The sequence below is a fragment of the Podarcis pityusensis genome (assembly GCF_964106645.2).
Source record: "Podarcis pityusensis genome assembly, chromosome: 2".
Lineage (NCBI taxonomy): Eukaryota > Metazoa > Chordata > Lepidosauria > Squamata > Lacertidae > Podarcis > Podarcis pityusensis.
The window spans coordinates 45,852,665-45,870,568 of record NC_138029.1 but is presented as its reverse complement, the minus strand read 5'-3'; the positions used below and the strand labels follow the sequence as shown (position 1 = coordinate 45,870,568).

The window sequence follows — 17,904 nt, the reverse complement described above, 5'->3', positions numbered from 1 at the left end:
ATTTATGCATTTTCATGAACACTATGCCTAATACGTGCATTTTGTACAGTTTTTCGGTGGAAAACCGACAACACAAAATTAAGAGAAGTTGGGTTTCAATTTGCATACATATTTTGCAGGAAGTTCAGTTGCCAAACCAAATTTCTCCCGTATCCCTACTGAGTGAACTTTACCACTGTCTGTACCAGCCTGCCAGGGAAATGGTACTATGTGAGGGTGTTTCAGCCTTAGGAGAAGCCCTCACTTCATTTGGAGGCAGGTATTAGGCATTATTACAATCTGGTAATTGAACTACTAATCTTGTAATTTAATTGTCAAGGTAGCTAGCATGAATATAGCTTGGCCATGGAGTCTTAGTACATAAATAATCCAGCTGCAGGATACTTTATTTTCATGGATTTTGGAACTGTTATTATATACTAGAGATATTGGATCCCCTCTCCACCCCTACGCCACACTCTACTGAAGTTGCTGGTTGATTAGGAGGGGATTTATAGTTATGCAGAGGGAAGAAAGAAAGAAAGAAAGAAAGAAAGAAAGAAAGAAAGAAAGAAAGAAAGAAAGAAGTTACTGAGGAGTAATCCCCCCCCCCCAAAACGCAGCAAGACCTGCTGTGCATTAGTTTGCACTTTCAATTTATCATTGTGATATATGTGAATAAGATATGTTTAACAGTGTTTGGATTTAAAATAGGGACTGTAGGAAGAGAACTTGCAATGGCAGGACCAATCCCTGACCTTGGTGTGTTCTGCAGAAGGTCAAAACAGATCAGAGTCCCTGATCATGTGAAAAGAAAAGAAGGCTGTGCACATTCAAGTTGTTAATGTGGAGACTTTCTTTGGACCTTCCACCAAGGACATGGAGGTCAGCAGGACAGGGATGGGGATTTGTCACCACAAACTTCTCCCTTCCACTCATTCACTGTACCCTGTTCATTCCCTGAAAGGAACTAAAAGAGAAATAAGAGCAAGAAGTGGAAGTGGAACCCATTCAGAATAGTTAGCTGAACACAGGGGAGTTAATTTTTATTTTATGACTGGAAGCACAGCCCACTGATTTGCGGATACCTGGTTTGATGGCTGTTCCACTTATAGCTACATATATTACTTTCAATAATGCATTCCTTCATGCCTCACCTTCCTATATGACAAATGCAGATAATAATAGTTACCCAGACACGTTTCTGTTGCTGTGACATTAACTTCATTAAGAACATTTGTAGAGTCACCTTCTCTATTTTGTTAGCAAAATATAGAAAGATGTTGACTCATTTGGTAGAATACGTGCAGTGGACTACAGTGGATAGGTAAAATTAACTGCTCTTCTGGATATAACTATTCCCATAATTCAAGGGAGATGGTTCTTCCGATTTATTTCTCTCATGACGGCTCACAGAGTAAGAATCACGTTAAACCAAATTCAAAATGCAAATTCACAAAAGCAGTAGTATCAAACAATTCAGTCTGTTGCTATCACTCAGTAGTATTAAAATGCAATATGTCATATTTCTTTGGATGTCATGATTTGGCACCCATCCTTCCTCTGTTCTGAATGGAGGAGAGGTACAAAGAGCTTATTTCTGTGAGTTGGCTTAGTGGTGGCTGACGTAGATCCTTTTTTCTTCATTGGTGGGAGTGACTGATACAGGGGGGCATGCCACACCATTTTGTGGTCCTATCTCTCTTCTGCTCTTTCAATTGTGTCAGCCACTTTGCATTATGCCCATATAGCAGCCATTTCATGAGAAATACTCTCATTCCGCTAATAAATGCTTCATCTCAGTGGAAGAATACCTATTGGGTCCTACCCAGGATTTACTGGATTTTATTCCATTATTCCATTTCAATATTATGTGTGGAATTCAACAAAGTTTCACTCAGAGCAGATCCACTGAAATTAATGAACATGACTAAGTCATTCATTTCAAGGTTAAAACCTAGTTGACTAACACCCTATATTTTGACTACATGGATACACATACTGGTATGTGATCAATTATCAGAATACTCCCGACAAAAGACCACAAGATGCAAAGAATCCACATACTCTCCAGGAAATAAATATATCTTACTGTTCATAATGTGACATTGGTGAACATTTTATTGCAAGAAATGAAAATGACCAAACTAAAGCAACATTTGTGACAGAAAGCTTCAAATGATGTTTTTTCTCCTGTCAAAGGTTTCCTACTCTAATACATTAACCTTCTTACCACACTATATTTGCATGCAGCTTTAAATATGGGATTGAATGCCTGGACCCTCTAAGTATGTCAGGAGCATCCAAAATGAGGACATGGTCATGCTTTTTTCAGCATGCGCTATAAATATCTTTACAATTTTCTAGAGAAGTGACCCACAAACTCACGTAGCAATCCTCTGCATATTTATTCAGAAGTTCAGTCTCATTATGTTCAGTGGAGTTTACCTCCCGGTCAAGCATGCATAGGATTGCAGCCTTGTGTGTGTTTTTGGGTTTTTTTAAAAACTGCAGCCTGTTACCTTTTCAGCTATAATGCTCTCCCTGGTCAATGCAGTCATTTATCAATTCAGCTAACTGGAGGGAGGACGCAAAGTTGGGTCAAATAACCCATCATTGCAGACTCATTAACTACTGAAACGATCAGGTGAAACTCTAGTCGATTGTTGGGCTATACGAATTAGGAAAATAATGTGTACTATCACACAAACATCTTGAGGATCTCAGCAGTAGGAGCTTGGCCACAAAATGGAAGCTAAATATACATTCAAAGGAGAACCATGTGCAGATTTGATACACTCTACATACATGAAAACAGAAGATGAGGCAGAATGAAAGCAATCATAGAACTGTAGAGTTGGAAGGGACCAGGAGGGTTATCTAGTCCAACCCCCTGCAATGCAGGAATATTTTGCCCAACGTGGGGCTCAAACCCACAATCCTGCTGACCCTGTGGCTCTTGCCACTTGAGGCAGTTGCCTCAACTGAGTTTGCTTTTTTCTCCCCTCCTCCCTCCAAAGACTTTTTCCTTTTATTTCAGGCATAGGCAAACTCTGCCCTCCAGATTTTTGGGGACTACAGCTCCCATCATTCATAGCTAACAGGACCAGTGGTCAGTGATGATGGGAGTTGTAGTTCCAAAACATCTGGAGGGCCGAGTTTGCCTATGCCTGTTTTATTTCATGTCTTCCCACTGTAAGCCTGAAGGCAACATTATTGGCATTAGTGAGCCACTCAGGGAGCATTTTTTGGCAGGATAAAAATGTATATAATTAATGCTTTTCAAGCACATAGCTATATTTCACACATACCAAATATTCTGATACAGTTCTCTGCTTAAAAACAACAACCAAACACATTCAAATACATTGAAAATGCATATTCAGTTTAAGCTATGGAATAAATATGGAAACAGGATTGGCTGGACTTACGGGTGAAAACATACAAATGCTATATGGACCAGAAACCGACCAGTCTGTGCAGATCCCTAGGAAAATTGAATGAGGGATGAAATATCTCCCGTTAGCTATTTTATAAAAGTTGCAGTATTAGGGAGTGACACAGACCAGTTCAGTCCATAAAGCAATGCAGTCGGAGTCCTTGTATTTGTCAGTTCAGTGCTCATACTGCAGTCTGCAGAACTACTCATTTCAGGGCATAGTTACAGCACCAAACTGAGCCAATTCCAGACCCTCTGGCTCCTCAGATTTGTAAAGTGCCACCTGAAACAGTTCCAAATTATGACAACAGAACACTTGTTCCCTGTGTGTTCTCTTTGACCACAGACAGTACTTGAGTTGCACAGAGAACTAAGAAGTGACTACCCTTTGCACTTGGTGATATCCATTTCAAGTTTATATGCAGGGTCCTTTGAGCCTGCGCTAAGCTGAAGTGTCCATTTTCTCTCTCTCACACACACACACACACAGAGAGAGAGAGAGAGAGAAAGGAAAGATGTGCACTCTGTACAGTTCTTCTGAGGCTTCAAGTACATCCCTAGCAGGCTAAATTTGTCAGGACTAAATTGTCTTTGGAAAGCATATTTTATATATATATATAAATATATATTCTAGGCTAAAGCGAGCTTTTACTGTGTACGAAGGCACAATTAATATTGATCAATTTATTTGTTTAAGTAATGGACAGGGACAGTGTGCATGAGTGCATTAATAGCAAATATGATCTTTCAATTAGATGGCACTGCTTAGACCACTACTGAGGGTTCTGAAATGAGATTAATGGTCCCTTAGGAGGATGGTGTTAGCTTAATGTGAATGGATTGTTTCCTTCAAGGAACACTCTCTTTTAATATTGCACAGAACTTCATAAAATTGATTCACTAAATATAACAGTGGAACTGAAGCTCATAGCACTGATTTTGTTCCTATCTGACTTAAAAACAAAAACAAAAAACTGTTAGCAAAGAGACAGAAAGGAAGCCAATAACTACAAGAAATACAAATTGTGTTCCAGGTGGAATACAGCTCTTACTGATGTGAGATTTCCCACTAACCTTCCTGGAATGGAAGCAAAACCAAGAAGGCCTTTTCATGCACAGATGTATATTTGTCCACGTTAGAAACTAGGCTGAAAGCTTGAATTTGTTTCTTTTGTTGAGGAGTCACTGGCACCCTGATGCATTACTGGGTTAAGGGGCACTCTTGAGTCACCACCTGCAGTCTGAGGCTTAGAGGTATTTGTGGATATCTGTAGAGCCTGGTATCTGCACATTACTAAGGCTCACTTAGTATGGAGGGAGCATACTATATTTAAATAAATACAAACTTTTTGCTTCAATATTGTATGCTGGCAATGCATATATATATATTATAGACTCAGGTGGATAGCCGTGTTGATCAGTCATAGTCATAATCAATAACAAGAGGAAAGATGAAAACATCTTTATAAATAATCCCAGTGGCACCTTTAAGATCAACTAAATATAAGCTTTCAAGGTATGAGCTTTCGTGTGTAATGCACACTTCGTCAGATACTTTTTTTTCATCTTTCATCTTGTTATTTATTGAGATTATTATATTATGTGATGCTGGTGGCACTGTGGTCTAAACTGAGCCTCTTGGGCTTGCTGATCAGAAGGTCAGCAGTTTAAATCTGTGCCACAGGGCGAGCTCCCGTTGCTCTGTCCCAGTTTCTGCCAACCTAGCAGTTTGAAAGCCCACCAGAACAAGTAGATAAATAAATACCGCTGCAGCGGGAAGGTAAATGGCTTTTCAGTGCGCTCTGGTTTCTGTCTTGGTGTTCCATCGCACCAGAAGCAGTTTAGTCATCCTGGCAACATGACCCTGAAAGCTATCTGTGGACAAACGCCAGCTCCCTCGGCCTGAAAGCGAGATGTGAGCTGCAACCCCACAGTCGCCTTTGACTGGACTTAACTATCCAGGCGTCCTTTACCTTTACTTTTTACCATTTTACAGGGATGTGGGGAACCACAAGAAGTGCCCAATCAGAGGATCTGAGGTAGTTCACAAGGGATCAAAAGGTCCTTAATGTGCTTTGAACTCAGGTTGTTTAGGGCTTTCTGAATTAGCAGAAGGACCTTGAAGCTAGACCAGTAGCAAACTGGTAGTGAGAGCAAAAAAATGGCTTTTTGCTGCATTGGCCCATTTCCCTAGTCATTGTCCTATCCCTACATGTGCTTCAGATAAAGACAGTAGAATTTAAAGGAAAGTTTTGTCAACAATGCCCTTTTTTATACAGTAAGACACTACAACATCAGAAGTGTGAATCCATTTCAAGACAATTAATCTACAAAATTCAAATCGAATTAATTATGCAATGTATTTATCTACACTAAGCTCCACTCAGGATCCAATCCGTCTGTGTGACCCACAATTGTGTGCTTCATCCCAAACTCAGTAATGAGGTAACGCTCATTGCTCTGAGTCACTAATCTTTTGTCGTTATTACAGATCCTGTTACATGTGTGCTCTGAGGGTGACACAAACAGGCAAAAGGAAAGAGATTTAGCTCCCTGACATGCAGTCCGTCCAGCACAAAGAAGCAACCCCAATTTAGGACTAGATTGTTCCATTTACTGCTGACCCTGAGGCAAAGGCAAAATGAAGCACTGCATCTCCAGAAGCCTATTAGAAAAGTTGTGATACTGAGTTACCAAACATTCTCTGTGAAACCCCTTTTATATTGCAGTTCTGATGACAGAGCAGGCACAGCCAAGAATTTACCTCACATTAATCCTGCTCATCCATCCTCCAGCTAGCTGTATTCAAGAGACTAGAAGAGTTACACAGGTTATATTTGGTTTGATTTTGGTGTTTTGCAGTGAGAATCTAAAGCTATAATTCCACACATGCTTACTTGGGGAGTAAGCCCCATAGAATTCACCAAGACTTGTTTCTGAGCAGACGTGCATAGGATTCTGCTGTAAGCAATTATATAGAGTTCTCTCTTGCCAGATGGTTTCCTTCCAAAATGAAGGTGGAATAATAAATGTTTAAATGTTCTCTAATATAAAACATTCACCATTTATACAAAATTACAATGTCAAAGGGTCAGGGGGGCAATAGTTCCACCTAGCAAGTAGAAATGTTTGCTCCCTATTTAATTAACATTTTGCTGCCCTTTCATGTCCCCTCACATCTGCTACCCACGTTGGCCACCTTGCCTAATGGCAGGACTGGCCCTGCAGAGCTAAGGCAGAGCCTTCCACCTAACATGCTATTTTTGTTGATTATATATATGGCAGCATCTAAGCCACAGAAGGGTAACCTTCCAGATGTTGTGGGACAACACCTCCCATCATCACTGACCACTGGCCTTCCTGGCCAGGGCTAATGGGGACTGGAGTCCAACATCTAGAAGGCCACCACTTTCCCACGCCTGATTTCATGCTTTGATCCCACACTGGTAGTCTAAAATGGTACAGCTTGTCAACATAAATATCCCATGAAACCGATAATTTCAGCTACACAGTAAGCATAGTATTGCCCTTTCCCCACTTCAGCGTCAAGTAGGAGCAAATGATCAATTAAAGTAGAGTAGCTTCGCCTACCTGAAGTTGTCGGCACGACTTCAGTTGTATTTCTGAGCCCAATAAATGAAAACTGATAAAGCCTCCAGGATCTAGTGTCTCCTACTTCTACTGAGCTGCGCTTCCACATGTAGATAATCTCTTCCTTTGGGTAGCCATCTTCAAAACAATGAAGATCATCATTCCATCACAATTTTCATTTATGTGTTGCTTTCCTTTAGTCACATGACCATGAATGGCACTTGCCACAAATGCATTCACATCATTTTCCCTCTCACCGCCACACACACACACACACACACACACACACACACACACAAAACAAAGTGGTCATGATTCTTATATTCAGAAAGGGACCTTGCAGTTCCAAACAAATACAGAAAGGCATGCTTACGTTATGTCTCCTTTTGCTCCCCCAAATAATGAATTGTCACAATTATTTTGTTTCTATTTATGACAGCCTCTAAACTGCCATGAATAAATTCTGTCATGCTTCTCTGCACTTATAATGACTTAAATGTGATGGGTTATATGTAGATCACTTAAAACGGTAAGGTCTTTACTGACGCCCCATTTCTCCACCTACCAGCATTAAATTCCGCATTGTTGTATACAGTACATTCGGTACATAGGAAAACACATAGGTTGCTTTCAGGCAATCTGTTTCTTGAATATTCATCCTGATTTGTTTGTGGGGACGTTAAGACAACATTACATCAAGCAAATGTTATCCAACATTTTCCAGTGCATTTTGCCGTCTCTTTTCTTACCGCCTTGTGCAAGAGTTCCAAATCAATCTTAATTTTGGAACCTGAATAAGCCAACATGTGATTTAATCCCACCTGAAAATAATGGTTGCCTGGAAGCTTATGTTTGTATTACTTTGGGGGGGGGGGGAGCTAATGTGGTGTAGTGGATGTAATATTGACTTTTGGACCTTCTCATGTTTAAGGAGCAGGCATGAAACACAGGACAACAGAAGTCTTGTCTGACCTGTATGCTAAAAATGCCCATGTAACATAAGGATTATTTACAATCACCCTCTCAAAATATGTAAGATGGCAACTTTGGGCTAGTTCTTCAGCTACTGTAAATAGTTACAAGTGATCCATATTAAGTATCTGTCCATAAATGTGTTGTCTCCAGCACCAACACACTTAGGATGCAATTCTGTACACACTGATTCAGCAGCAAGCCTATTGAGTTCCATGAGACTTCATCCCAGGTAAATGTGTTTTAGACTGCAACCTTCTTTGGACTAAGTACAGTACATTTACTGAGCAGTGCATTTTTAAAAATTTAGATTTCTCTTTACTTTCCAAATGAATCAATTTTTTAAAAAAATATTATTTTTTAGATTACTACTTACAGCTTGAAAATGCCAGTGGACAAGAATGTTCATCCATTGGAAAGTTGTGCAGCTGTAACTGACACTCAGCATCTATCGTCAATCTAAGAAGAAGCATATATTAATATTAATCAGTTGTTCATAACTGTAGAAGTTCAAGGTCTACAGCAGTGAACAGGTTGAGAGAAGACACAATCCACTCTTTCTTTTAATGTATTATTGATTAGGATGTAAAGTAAAATGCTTTCTTATGTCACAGTGTTGCATGGCAAGGTCCTGAACCCTCCCCCATTGTAGAATAAAGACATTTGACACCAGAATTTAGGTTAATGGGCTGAAAAAGGCAACAACGTTATCGATTACAGAATGTGAGTGGTATTGGCTTAGGCATTGGAACCAATGACTATATCTGACTCCTGCCCCCCAGCCAGGAGTCTAGTAAGGGTTAACCACCGAAAGGGGGAGACCTATTGATGCACATCAACTAGGAATTTCCCCAGGGTCACCGATAGGGGTCGTGCTATGGCCCTGGCCCCTGTCTGGGCTTCAGACAGAGGATACACACCCCGGATTCCTTTAATAGAATACCCTTGAAATAGGAGGGGTAGGTGATGAACGCCCTGTGACGCAGAGCTACCTAAGCCCCGTGTGCACAGGTTGGGCTCATGACCTGCCCTCAACGTTGACTCCCTGTAAGTCGAATCGGCTTTAAGGATCAACAATAACTTTTCCTACCCATTTCTGAGGTCTTCCCAATGGAGGGAGGTTTCTAAAGCAGGCTGTGTTTTGAATGATCTTGCCCCCTTTCATAAAGCCTTCAAGAGTGGTCATACCAGCTAAACTGACTTGATTATCTCCTGGAGCCATCTTGGAAAATGTAGTTCTCAGAGCAGGCTTCAACAGAACTGTAAACTCTCTCAGTGGAAGCCATTATAGTTAAACTGGTTCAAAACTATTCTCATTTGGGGTGCAAGGCCCCAGTTCAAAACTGTGCTGTGCAGGGAGTTATGTGTAGGCACTTCCACAGCCACTGCAAGCACATTCTGGGATTGAGAGATTATGGTCTCAATCCTAAACCCCAAACTGCACATGTGGGGGGAAAGGGGCAGAGCTGTTCACTTGGTTCTTCCATGCTCTATAATAGAAGTTTAGCTGCTGTTGAAGCCCCCACCAACCCACGAATATACATTATACACACTGAAGGTACAGCCTGTTTGAGAACGACTTGTGATAACAGGCGCAAAATCCTTCAATGGGGCATTTCGGGGGCAAAGGTGTAGCATATCTGGGCAAGGATTTGCTGGATCCTAACCCAGGCCATTTCCTTTTTTTTTTTTTAATTTTTTATTGATTTTACAAAAAAAAAAAATTTAAACAATACAAACAAATAAAAAGACATACAAACATGTACAATTTCATAACCTTTTTTTCATATCCCTCACTTCTCGGACTCCCCCAAACCTTCCCTTCCTACATCCCAATTTCCAAAATTATTTCAGCAAATTCTAATTAATTTTCTCAAATATATTTTTTCTTATTCTTTTCTTCAGCTTAATCTTATGTCGCTGTAATCTCCTTTTCTTTCTCGAAACCTCGACATTTTAACATTCATCAATTTTATAATAGTTCTTAAGATAAATTTTAAATTTCTTCCAATCTTCTTCCGCCGTCTCTTTCCCCTGCTCACGGATTCTGCCAGTCATCTCAGCCAGTGTCATATAGTCCATCACCTTCATCTGCCACTCTTATGGGTGGGTAGATCTTGTGTCTTCCAATACTTTGCGATGAGTATTCTTGCTGCTGTCGTAGCATACATAAAAAAAGTTCTATCTTTCTTTAACACCAATTGGCCGGCAATGCCCAAGAGGAAGGTCTCTGGTTTCTTAGGAAAGGTACATTTAAGTACCTTTTTCATTTCATTATATATCATCTCCCAAAAAGCCTTAATCTTTGGGCACGTCCACCAAAGGTGATAAAAAGTACCTTCAGTTTCTTTACATTTCCAACACTTATTATCAGGCAAATGATAGATTTTTGCTAGCTTGACTGGGGTCATGTACCACCTATAGATCATAACCCAGGCCATTTCCAGGTTGGTGGGTGTCTTAATTTGGGTCCCACTCCTATGCTTAAACTGAAGAAGAAGAAGAGTTTGGATTTGATATCCCACCTTTCACTCCCTTTAAGGAGTCTCAAAGCGGCTAACATTCTCCTTTCCCTTCCTCCCCCACAACAAACACTCTGTGAGGTGAGTGGGGCTGAGAGACTTCAAAGAAGTGTGACTGGCCCAAGGTCAACCAGCAGCTGCATGTGGAGGAGCGGAGACACGAACCCGGTTCCCCAGATTACAAGACTACCACTCTTAACCACTATACCACACTAAGAGGTAGTGACTGGCCCAAGGTCATTCCCTAACCGCTAACCAAGACACCACATGAGCTCTATGTGGCATTTAGCTTTATTATTGTTTCATCTTGTCTAAAATATTCAAGGCATCGTACTTCTTTTCATTAAGTGGAGATACCATTTTCACTCATATTGGAAACATGTAACAGGTATATTGGATAAAATTAAAAAATCGGTAAGATTACCTCAGTGTATATAGTACTCTGCCATCATTCCAGATCCGGAGCATCCGATTGGGAGTTGTTATCCAATGAGCATCAGCCTTTTTTGAGTTTCGGAAGAATGTGTCAGGGATCCAGATCTTCCCCACCATGTTGCTGTTCAACCTCAGCACTTTAATGGTGCTGTTGAATCTTAGCCGTCTGTCGTACCAGGTTTGAGCAAAAAAAATGTCTATTGTATATTCCTGCAATGTTGAAACACATCAAACAAAATAAGTTTCCACGTCCGTTCAGTCCTGCTTTTCAAAGCTTTCATGGCCAGTTCACAGAGAACACACACATCACATCAGTAGCCTGACCCACAATAGAACAGAGCTTCTGCTTTTAATGTGATGTTGCCCCATTGACACAATTCCAATATATGCCCACTCAGATGTAAAACCCACTGAGCTCATTACGACTCCCAGGTAAGTGTTCATTAAAACTGCAGTCCTAATGAACTGTTGCTTTAGCTATTTCCCCACCATTTCCCCAAATCTATGGTTTCATACAGCAAAACATAAACCTCAATTTTGGGTTGTTGTAAATGAAAATAATTTATTATTAATTAATTAAATTTGTACACCATTCTTTATCCATAGATCTCAGAGTTGTTCACAGCATCAAGTTACAATATAAAAAATTATGTTAGTTGCTGGTGTGGTGTTTCCATAATTCTTATTTGGCCCACTCAAACTTAAATAGAGAGAGATATTGTGTATAATATCTACTAAAAAGAATATTACTGAAGGAAGATTTCAGTATGAAATGCAGAATTAAGAATTTAGTATGAACAGCTCTTACGTATTTATTTAGCAACCATAATTCTTTGGACACAAATATTCATGTTAGCTACAGAAATTAGTTGATCTTGGATGGAATTAAAGAACCACAGCTCTACTAACAGCACAATCCTGAACAAGTTTACTCAGAACTAGGTAAGGTCCCCTGACTCCGAAAGGGATTATTCCCATGTAAATGTGCATAGGATTGCAGCCTTATGGAAAGCCTATGTGCAACAATTCAGAAGTCCAATTGAATCATGTGACCCAGTTCTATATACATGTGTATAGTCTTCATCATCCGAGTATTGTGCCCTTGCTCTGTCTGATACATGGGGTAGAATACAGGGGTGTTGATTGGTGTGTACAGCAATGTGTATTGGCATTCAGAAATAACATAATTTGCAATACAAACATGGCAAAATGCAGGGCATTATTTAAGCCAGAACTCACCGGAACTCATGTGAGTTCCGGCACCTCTCATGTGGGTGCCATTGCCATTATAAGAGAACAAGGGTGGCATTCATGGTGAGTTCCAGCACCTCTTTTTCTAGAAAAATAACACTGGCAAAATGTATTAATATATGCTACTTACCATATTGATGGCATTCACTGGGCCAATGCTATTGATATACATATCAGTATGAATTACCGTTGGCTGCACTGTAACAAAAACAGTAACAACTGCTAATATCACATCAGGTAAAACATCCAGAACATAAAGAAAAATCTTAGATACAAAATACAGTATTTAAAGAAAGAATCTGATTGTGTTCTAGAAAGAAAGAACGTAAAAGGACTTGGGTATGTGAGATTTTCCATATCAATAAATGCAGGATGAATAAAACTGCATTCTTACTTGATGACCGTAGTGAAGAAGGGGGTGGGTTTTGACCCCATTTATACTATTGTGTTATTAATGTGATTGTAATCAGTATTTTTGCAAGGGGTGGGGATAGTTATAACGCTTATTTCCTTTTTTAATAGGAAACTGTATTGTATTTCTGAAGTCTCTTAATGATACATCACATCAGACATTTCACATTGTACGAATGAACACAAAATGACTGATTTAGCCAGAAGAGGGTTCTGCAAATATAGAAAAAGTCCAAGAAACAAAACAGCAGCAGCAGCAGCAGCAGCAACAGTAACCATCAACATCATGAAAAAGAAATCAACATCAACTATAACAATAATAATGCTTGGAGGATTGCAATGCATAAATCAGACTGTGATCAGCATAGCTGCTTTCGAATTATATTTTCTCTCCTCCTTATGAGCCATCATAATGCAGTCATAGATAAAAAAACCCCATGGAAGAAGTCCTCATTATCTTTCATTTTTATGCCTATCAATTTTGCTGCCTCAGCCCTTGTCCATCCTGGCCCAGCCCCACTCTGAGTTTCCCAGTTCCTCCAAATCTGAATATCATTGGATGGGTTGGTGGTTGCAGCCCCAGGCCACTCATTGACCACTTTATGACTTCTTTTGATGCCTGTTATTTGGACTGGGTTAAAATAGTACCTAGCTATCCGTTATCATGCTCTTGCTGGCATTTCCAGTGATGATTTATTTGGAACAACATGGCTTGTTATGACCACACTAGCTCTCCAGGACTTGTATCTGACATGATTGTATTAGTTTACTGACAATACCTGAAAGCTTGTCTACTAAAGTACAAATAATTTCATTAATGCACATTGATTAAGGATCAAAAAAATTACCTTTGCCATATTCTCTTCTATCCATGCCACTATATATTACTGTAGCTTAATACCTTTGTGATCATGCTGTTAAATGACTTAAAATATTTACTGACCATGTTAATCTTTTACACACAACGACAGCATGACCCTATGCCTTGAACCACTTAATCTTAATTGAAATTGTTCAATGAATGTTATAGTAGAGTGGTGCAATACAAATTCTGAAACAGTCTTTGCCATTGACTTCAGGCACCACTTCGCTCATATATTCCTGAACATTTCATCAAATTAATTTTAACAGCAATATTTTTTTAATGAGATGTCATTACTATTCTTTAAATAACTACGAGCTTTGACATTTGTGTGTGTGTGTGTAATACCAGTTAGAGGTCTAAACACTTGTTTCAGAAAGCTTTGGTTACAGATTCTTTAATGGAAACACTAATTGTCAGCAGCTAAGTATATTATATTTTCTTTATTATCATTTCCACTTTGTTAAGTGATCATCATCACTTCCCCTTCCAACTCACTGCTATTAACAAATGAAGGAAAATACCCTCACCTCCTATATCTGGCCTTAGTTTGTTATCATATCCCTCCAGCAGGCCATTTAAAATAAGGGTAACATCACTTTCATGAACTTTGGGAGTCAAAACCCAGGTTTTGTTGGTTGTATAATCTTCATAATCGTCATCACTCTTTTGGCTAGAACTGTTTGAAAAAGAAAGGGAAGAAAGCACTGGAGTCATATAACAGCTGAACACAGCAATTACATTCATAGACAGCTCCATTAGAAACCATCAAGACTAGATTTAGGCCCCTTTTAAATGATGACAGTTCTGCACAAAACACTGAAATGGCTTTACAGAAAGAAATGAAAGAGGGAACACCATTTACAGACTGATGTTTACAGCTCAATTTACTGAGAATTCCAAGATAGCTGAGTAGACATTTTCTCTCTTCTAACTTAATGCATCTTTCAAAGGTATCCATTACTTCTATTGGTTCAGATTTAAAGGAAAAAAAAGTTTTTAAAGGCAGTGTATCACCTAAACATTAGTGTGCATGAACAGAAAGATGTATGGCACAGTCTTTGTCTTAGAATTATCTTACTATAAGTTATATTTACACCCAAATCATGTTGACCTTAGCTGGTTGTACTATTCTACATTAAGCCTGCTGGGAAGTTCAGTATTAAATATGATTATTTGCCCAAAGTGGAACATAGGAAGCAGCCGTGCACCAAGTCAGACCATTGGTCCAGCTCAGGGGTCAGCAAACTTTTTCAGCAGGGGGCCGGTCCACTGTCCCTCAGACCTTGTGGGAGGGCTGGACTATATTTTGGAAAAAAATAATAATGAATGAATTCCTATGCCCCACAAATAACCCAGAGATGCATTTTAAATAAAAGCACACATTCTACTCATGTAAAAACACCAGGCAGGCCCTACAAATAACCCAGAGATGCATGTTAAATAAAAGGACACATTCTACTTATGTAAAAACACACTGGTTCCCGGACCGTCCATGGGCCGGATTTAGAAGGTGATTGGGCCAGATCCGGCCCCCAGGCCTTAGTTTGCCTAGCCATGGTCCAGCTATTCCTTCACTGGTAGCAGCTCTCTGGGGCTTGATCACGAGTCTTTTCCAGCCCTGCCTAGATATACTAGGGATTGAACCCGACACCTTTTAAGTGTAACATGTATGCTTCACCACTGAGCTATGGCCCTTCCCTAGCCTCCTTTATAATGCTCATTCATCTTCACAATGGCCAATAATATTACCATTTGACAGATGGAGAACCAAAAGAGATATAGTAATTTGCCTGTGACTGGAAGACTAATTCCTCTACATTTCTTAATATATTACTTTACCAATGACTTCTCACTATCTCTACTTGCAGTTAGGGTTACTACTTCCAAATCACAAAAACAGAGTGCAAAAAGAGGACATATTTGTGTGAAATATATGCAGATCCCCACTTGAAAATCAGAAGGCAAGTCACCAAATATGGGCTTTATCTGGAAGCAATTGGCCTGTAGTAATGCTATCTTTAAAAAAACAACAACCCTAAATCATTACAAAATGTACATTTCTGGGTGGTGTATGAAAAACTAAAAAGGGTGTCCTTTCTTTTTCAGGATTCTGTATTGATGCAGCCAGAAGCGTACAGAATGTAGGGCAAAGTGCTGCTATAAATCTGCTTTTGCTGGCGCAGCGGAAACAGCATTTGTACAGCCACCGTTTAAAAAGCGCCATAGGCTTGGCAATGGGAAACTCCATTAAGCTACGCCTGATTTGTGGGTGAAGCTCACTCTTCAGATAAAGTTATTACAATTTTTTTAAAAAAATTTTTAATGCATGGGTCTGCGCTTATAGCCCTTTGGGTGCCGTATGAAGGTTTGCCCATGATGATAGTGCTGGAAACCTGCTTCCCAGCCCTATAAAATTGGTATCTTCAGATGTTAGGCTGGCTACTAGATAGAGGAAGTCCTCTGTCTGAAGAAGTATACTGAACAGCTGCCCACTTGCCAAGCCTGGTTTGAATATAAAGAACTCTAAGGAGGAAGAGCACAGAGCAGAAGTCTTGGAACTGCCAATCAACAGTTAGTACCTGAATAGCAGGCTGCTCACCTGGACACAGTCTCCCCTACTATGGTAAAATGGATTTTATTTCTATTTACATTAAACAAGTTATGTCTACAACTGAATCTAGATACATATCCAAATTTTCTTCAAAATCGTCCCTCTTTGGGGATGGTGGATTTCCACTTTTTTGGTGATAGATAAGAGGGCCACCCTGCCAGAAGTGGGGCAAGGGATTAAGGCCAAATTCATAAGATAATTGAAGAGTGTGGAAGCTGCTTCCTTGGAGTTTGGCTTTATCTGTGCCATTCCAATAACGTCCGTAAGCAGCAACTGACATGAATGACAAGACAAATCTGATCAGAACAAAGTGACCAGCAACATATGAAGTTTCTGTTGACTTCCAATATTCTCTCTTCCATATTTATTTGTGGGGTGGAGTTGAAACCCAAATCAGTCTGGGTCAGCAAATGAATGGAAGAGAGGCCGAGATGCTGCTGATCTCTTTCCCCAGGTGTCGTTTTCCAAAATCACCCTCTCCCTTGCTGCTTTTTCTCACATCATAGAATCATGGAAGGGAACCCAAGGGTTATCTACTCCATCCCCTGCAATCTTTTGCCCAACATGTGGCTCAAACCTATGACCCTGAGATTAAGAGTCTCATGCTCTACTGACTGAGCTGTTGTATGAGTCAACATCACCTACTTATACCTCGGGTTACAGACGCTTCAGGTTACAGACTCCGCTAACCCAGAAATAGTACCTCGGGTTAAGAAGTTTGCTTCAGGATGAGAACAGAAATCGCACGGCGGCGGCGGGAGGCGCCATTAGCTAAAGTAGTATCTCAGGTTAAGAACAGTTTCAGGTTAAGAACGGACCTCCAGAATGAATTAAGTTCTTAACCCAAGGTACCACTGTACACAGCTTTCTCCTCAGAAGCCTGTGCCCAAAGTGGCTCACAAGGTATCAGATGAACAAGAAGCATCACCATTCAAAACACATTAAAAACAATTATGTATAAACCATTCAGTCAAAACAATCAATCTATGCAGCATGGTATAAAAAATACCAAATAAGCTAAGCTAATTTAACAGCTGAAATGAAACTCTGTTGCATAAAACAATATTAATAAGCAAACATAACTAAAATAACTGTAACTAAGTGGAAAAAGTAGGGAAGTGGCAGAAAGATACGGTGACCCTGTATCTTTTCTCCCACAGGTGAAAATGCAGCTTGGGGATGAGGGTGATTTTGAGCTGGAATAAGTTATTAGAGAGGAACATTTTTAAGCAACATCTTCCCTTCTGCCCTTCTTCCATTTAGAAATAGGCTGTCCCAAACTGCTTTGTGGAAAGGGGAAAAAACATGCAAGGAAAACATACTGGGACTCTAAATAGCATGTAGTTGATGCCTAAAGCAAGGCCACCATCAGTCATTTTCACGAGGAGTCCAAAGGAATCTCTGTGCAGAGAGATATAAAAAGAGGGGGATGTCCAATGATGTCACATTACTAGCGCGGAAGCCATTCCAATAACAGAAGCCTTATGTTGAATCTTGTGCCCTGCTTAAATCTAGTGGGTCACTTACACCAGTAGAATATAGTGCACAACAGCTAGTGCAACCATCACCACTATTTCTATATTGAGTGACAGTTATACTAATACTTCAATGTACACTACCACTTCAAAAACTGCAAATCAAATGCCACACTAATATTGTGTTGGATATTCCTCAGAGTGCCTCTGTACGACCCTCCATTTTGCACAATAACAAATCCCGAGAATCTCGCACTAAAACTGTGTATCTTTAAAAATTGGTTAGCAAGCAACGTATGTTGAGCTCCATCTCTGAGATATCCCTTGGTTGACACTTTGTCATTAACTGCCAT

General features: G+C 39.9%; 1 protein-coding gene across 2 annotated transcripts in view; it reads right to left on the bottom strand.

Moving 5' to 3' along the window:
• The window catches only part of GABRG2 (gamma-aminobutyric acid type A receptor subunit gamma2), a 63,957-nt gene that overhangs the window by 25,610 nt on the left and 20,443 nt on the right, over positions 1–17,904 (bottom strand). For both annotated transcript variants that reach the window (XM_080995266.1, XM_080995267.1), the window contains exons 2-6: positions 13,993–14,141; positions 12,320–12,387; positions 10,928–11,148; positions 8,358–8,440; positions 7,010–7,147 (exon numbers count right to left, since the gene is read on the bottom strand). In XM_080995266.1, coding sequence (XP_080851392.1) covers positions 7,010–7,147; positions 8,358–8,440; positions 10,928–11,148; positions 12,320–12,387; positions 13,993–14,141 — 659 coding nt within the window. The remainder of the gene's footprint in view (positions 1–7,009; positions 7,148–8,357; positions 8,441–10,927; positions 11,149–12,319; positions 12,388–13,992; positions 14,142–17,904) is intronic.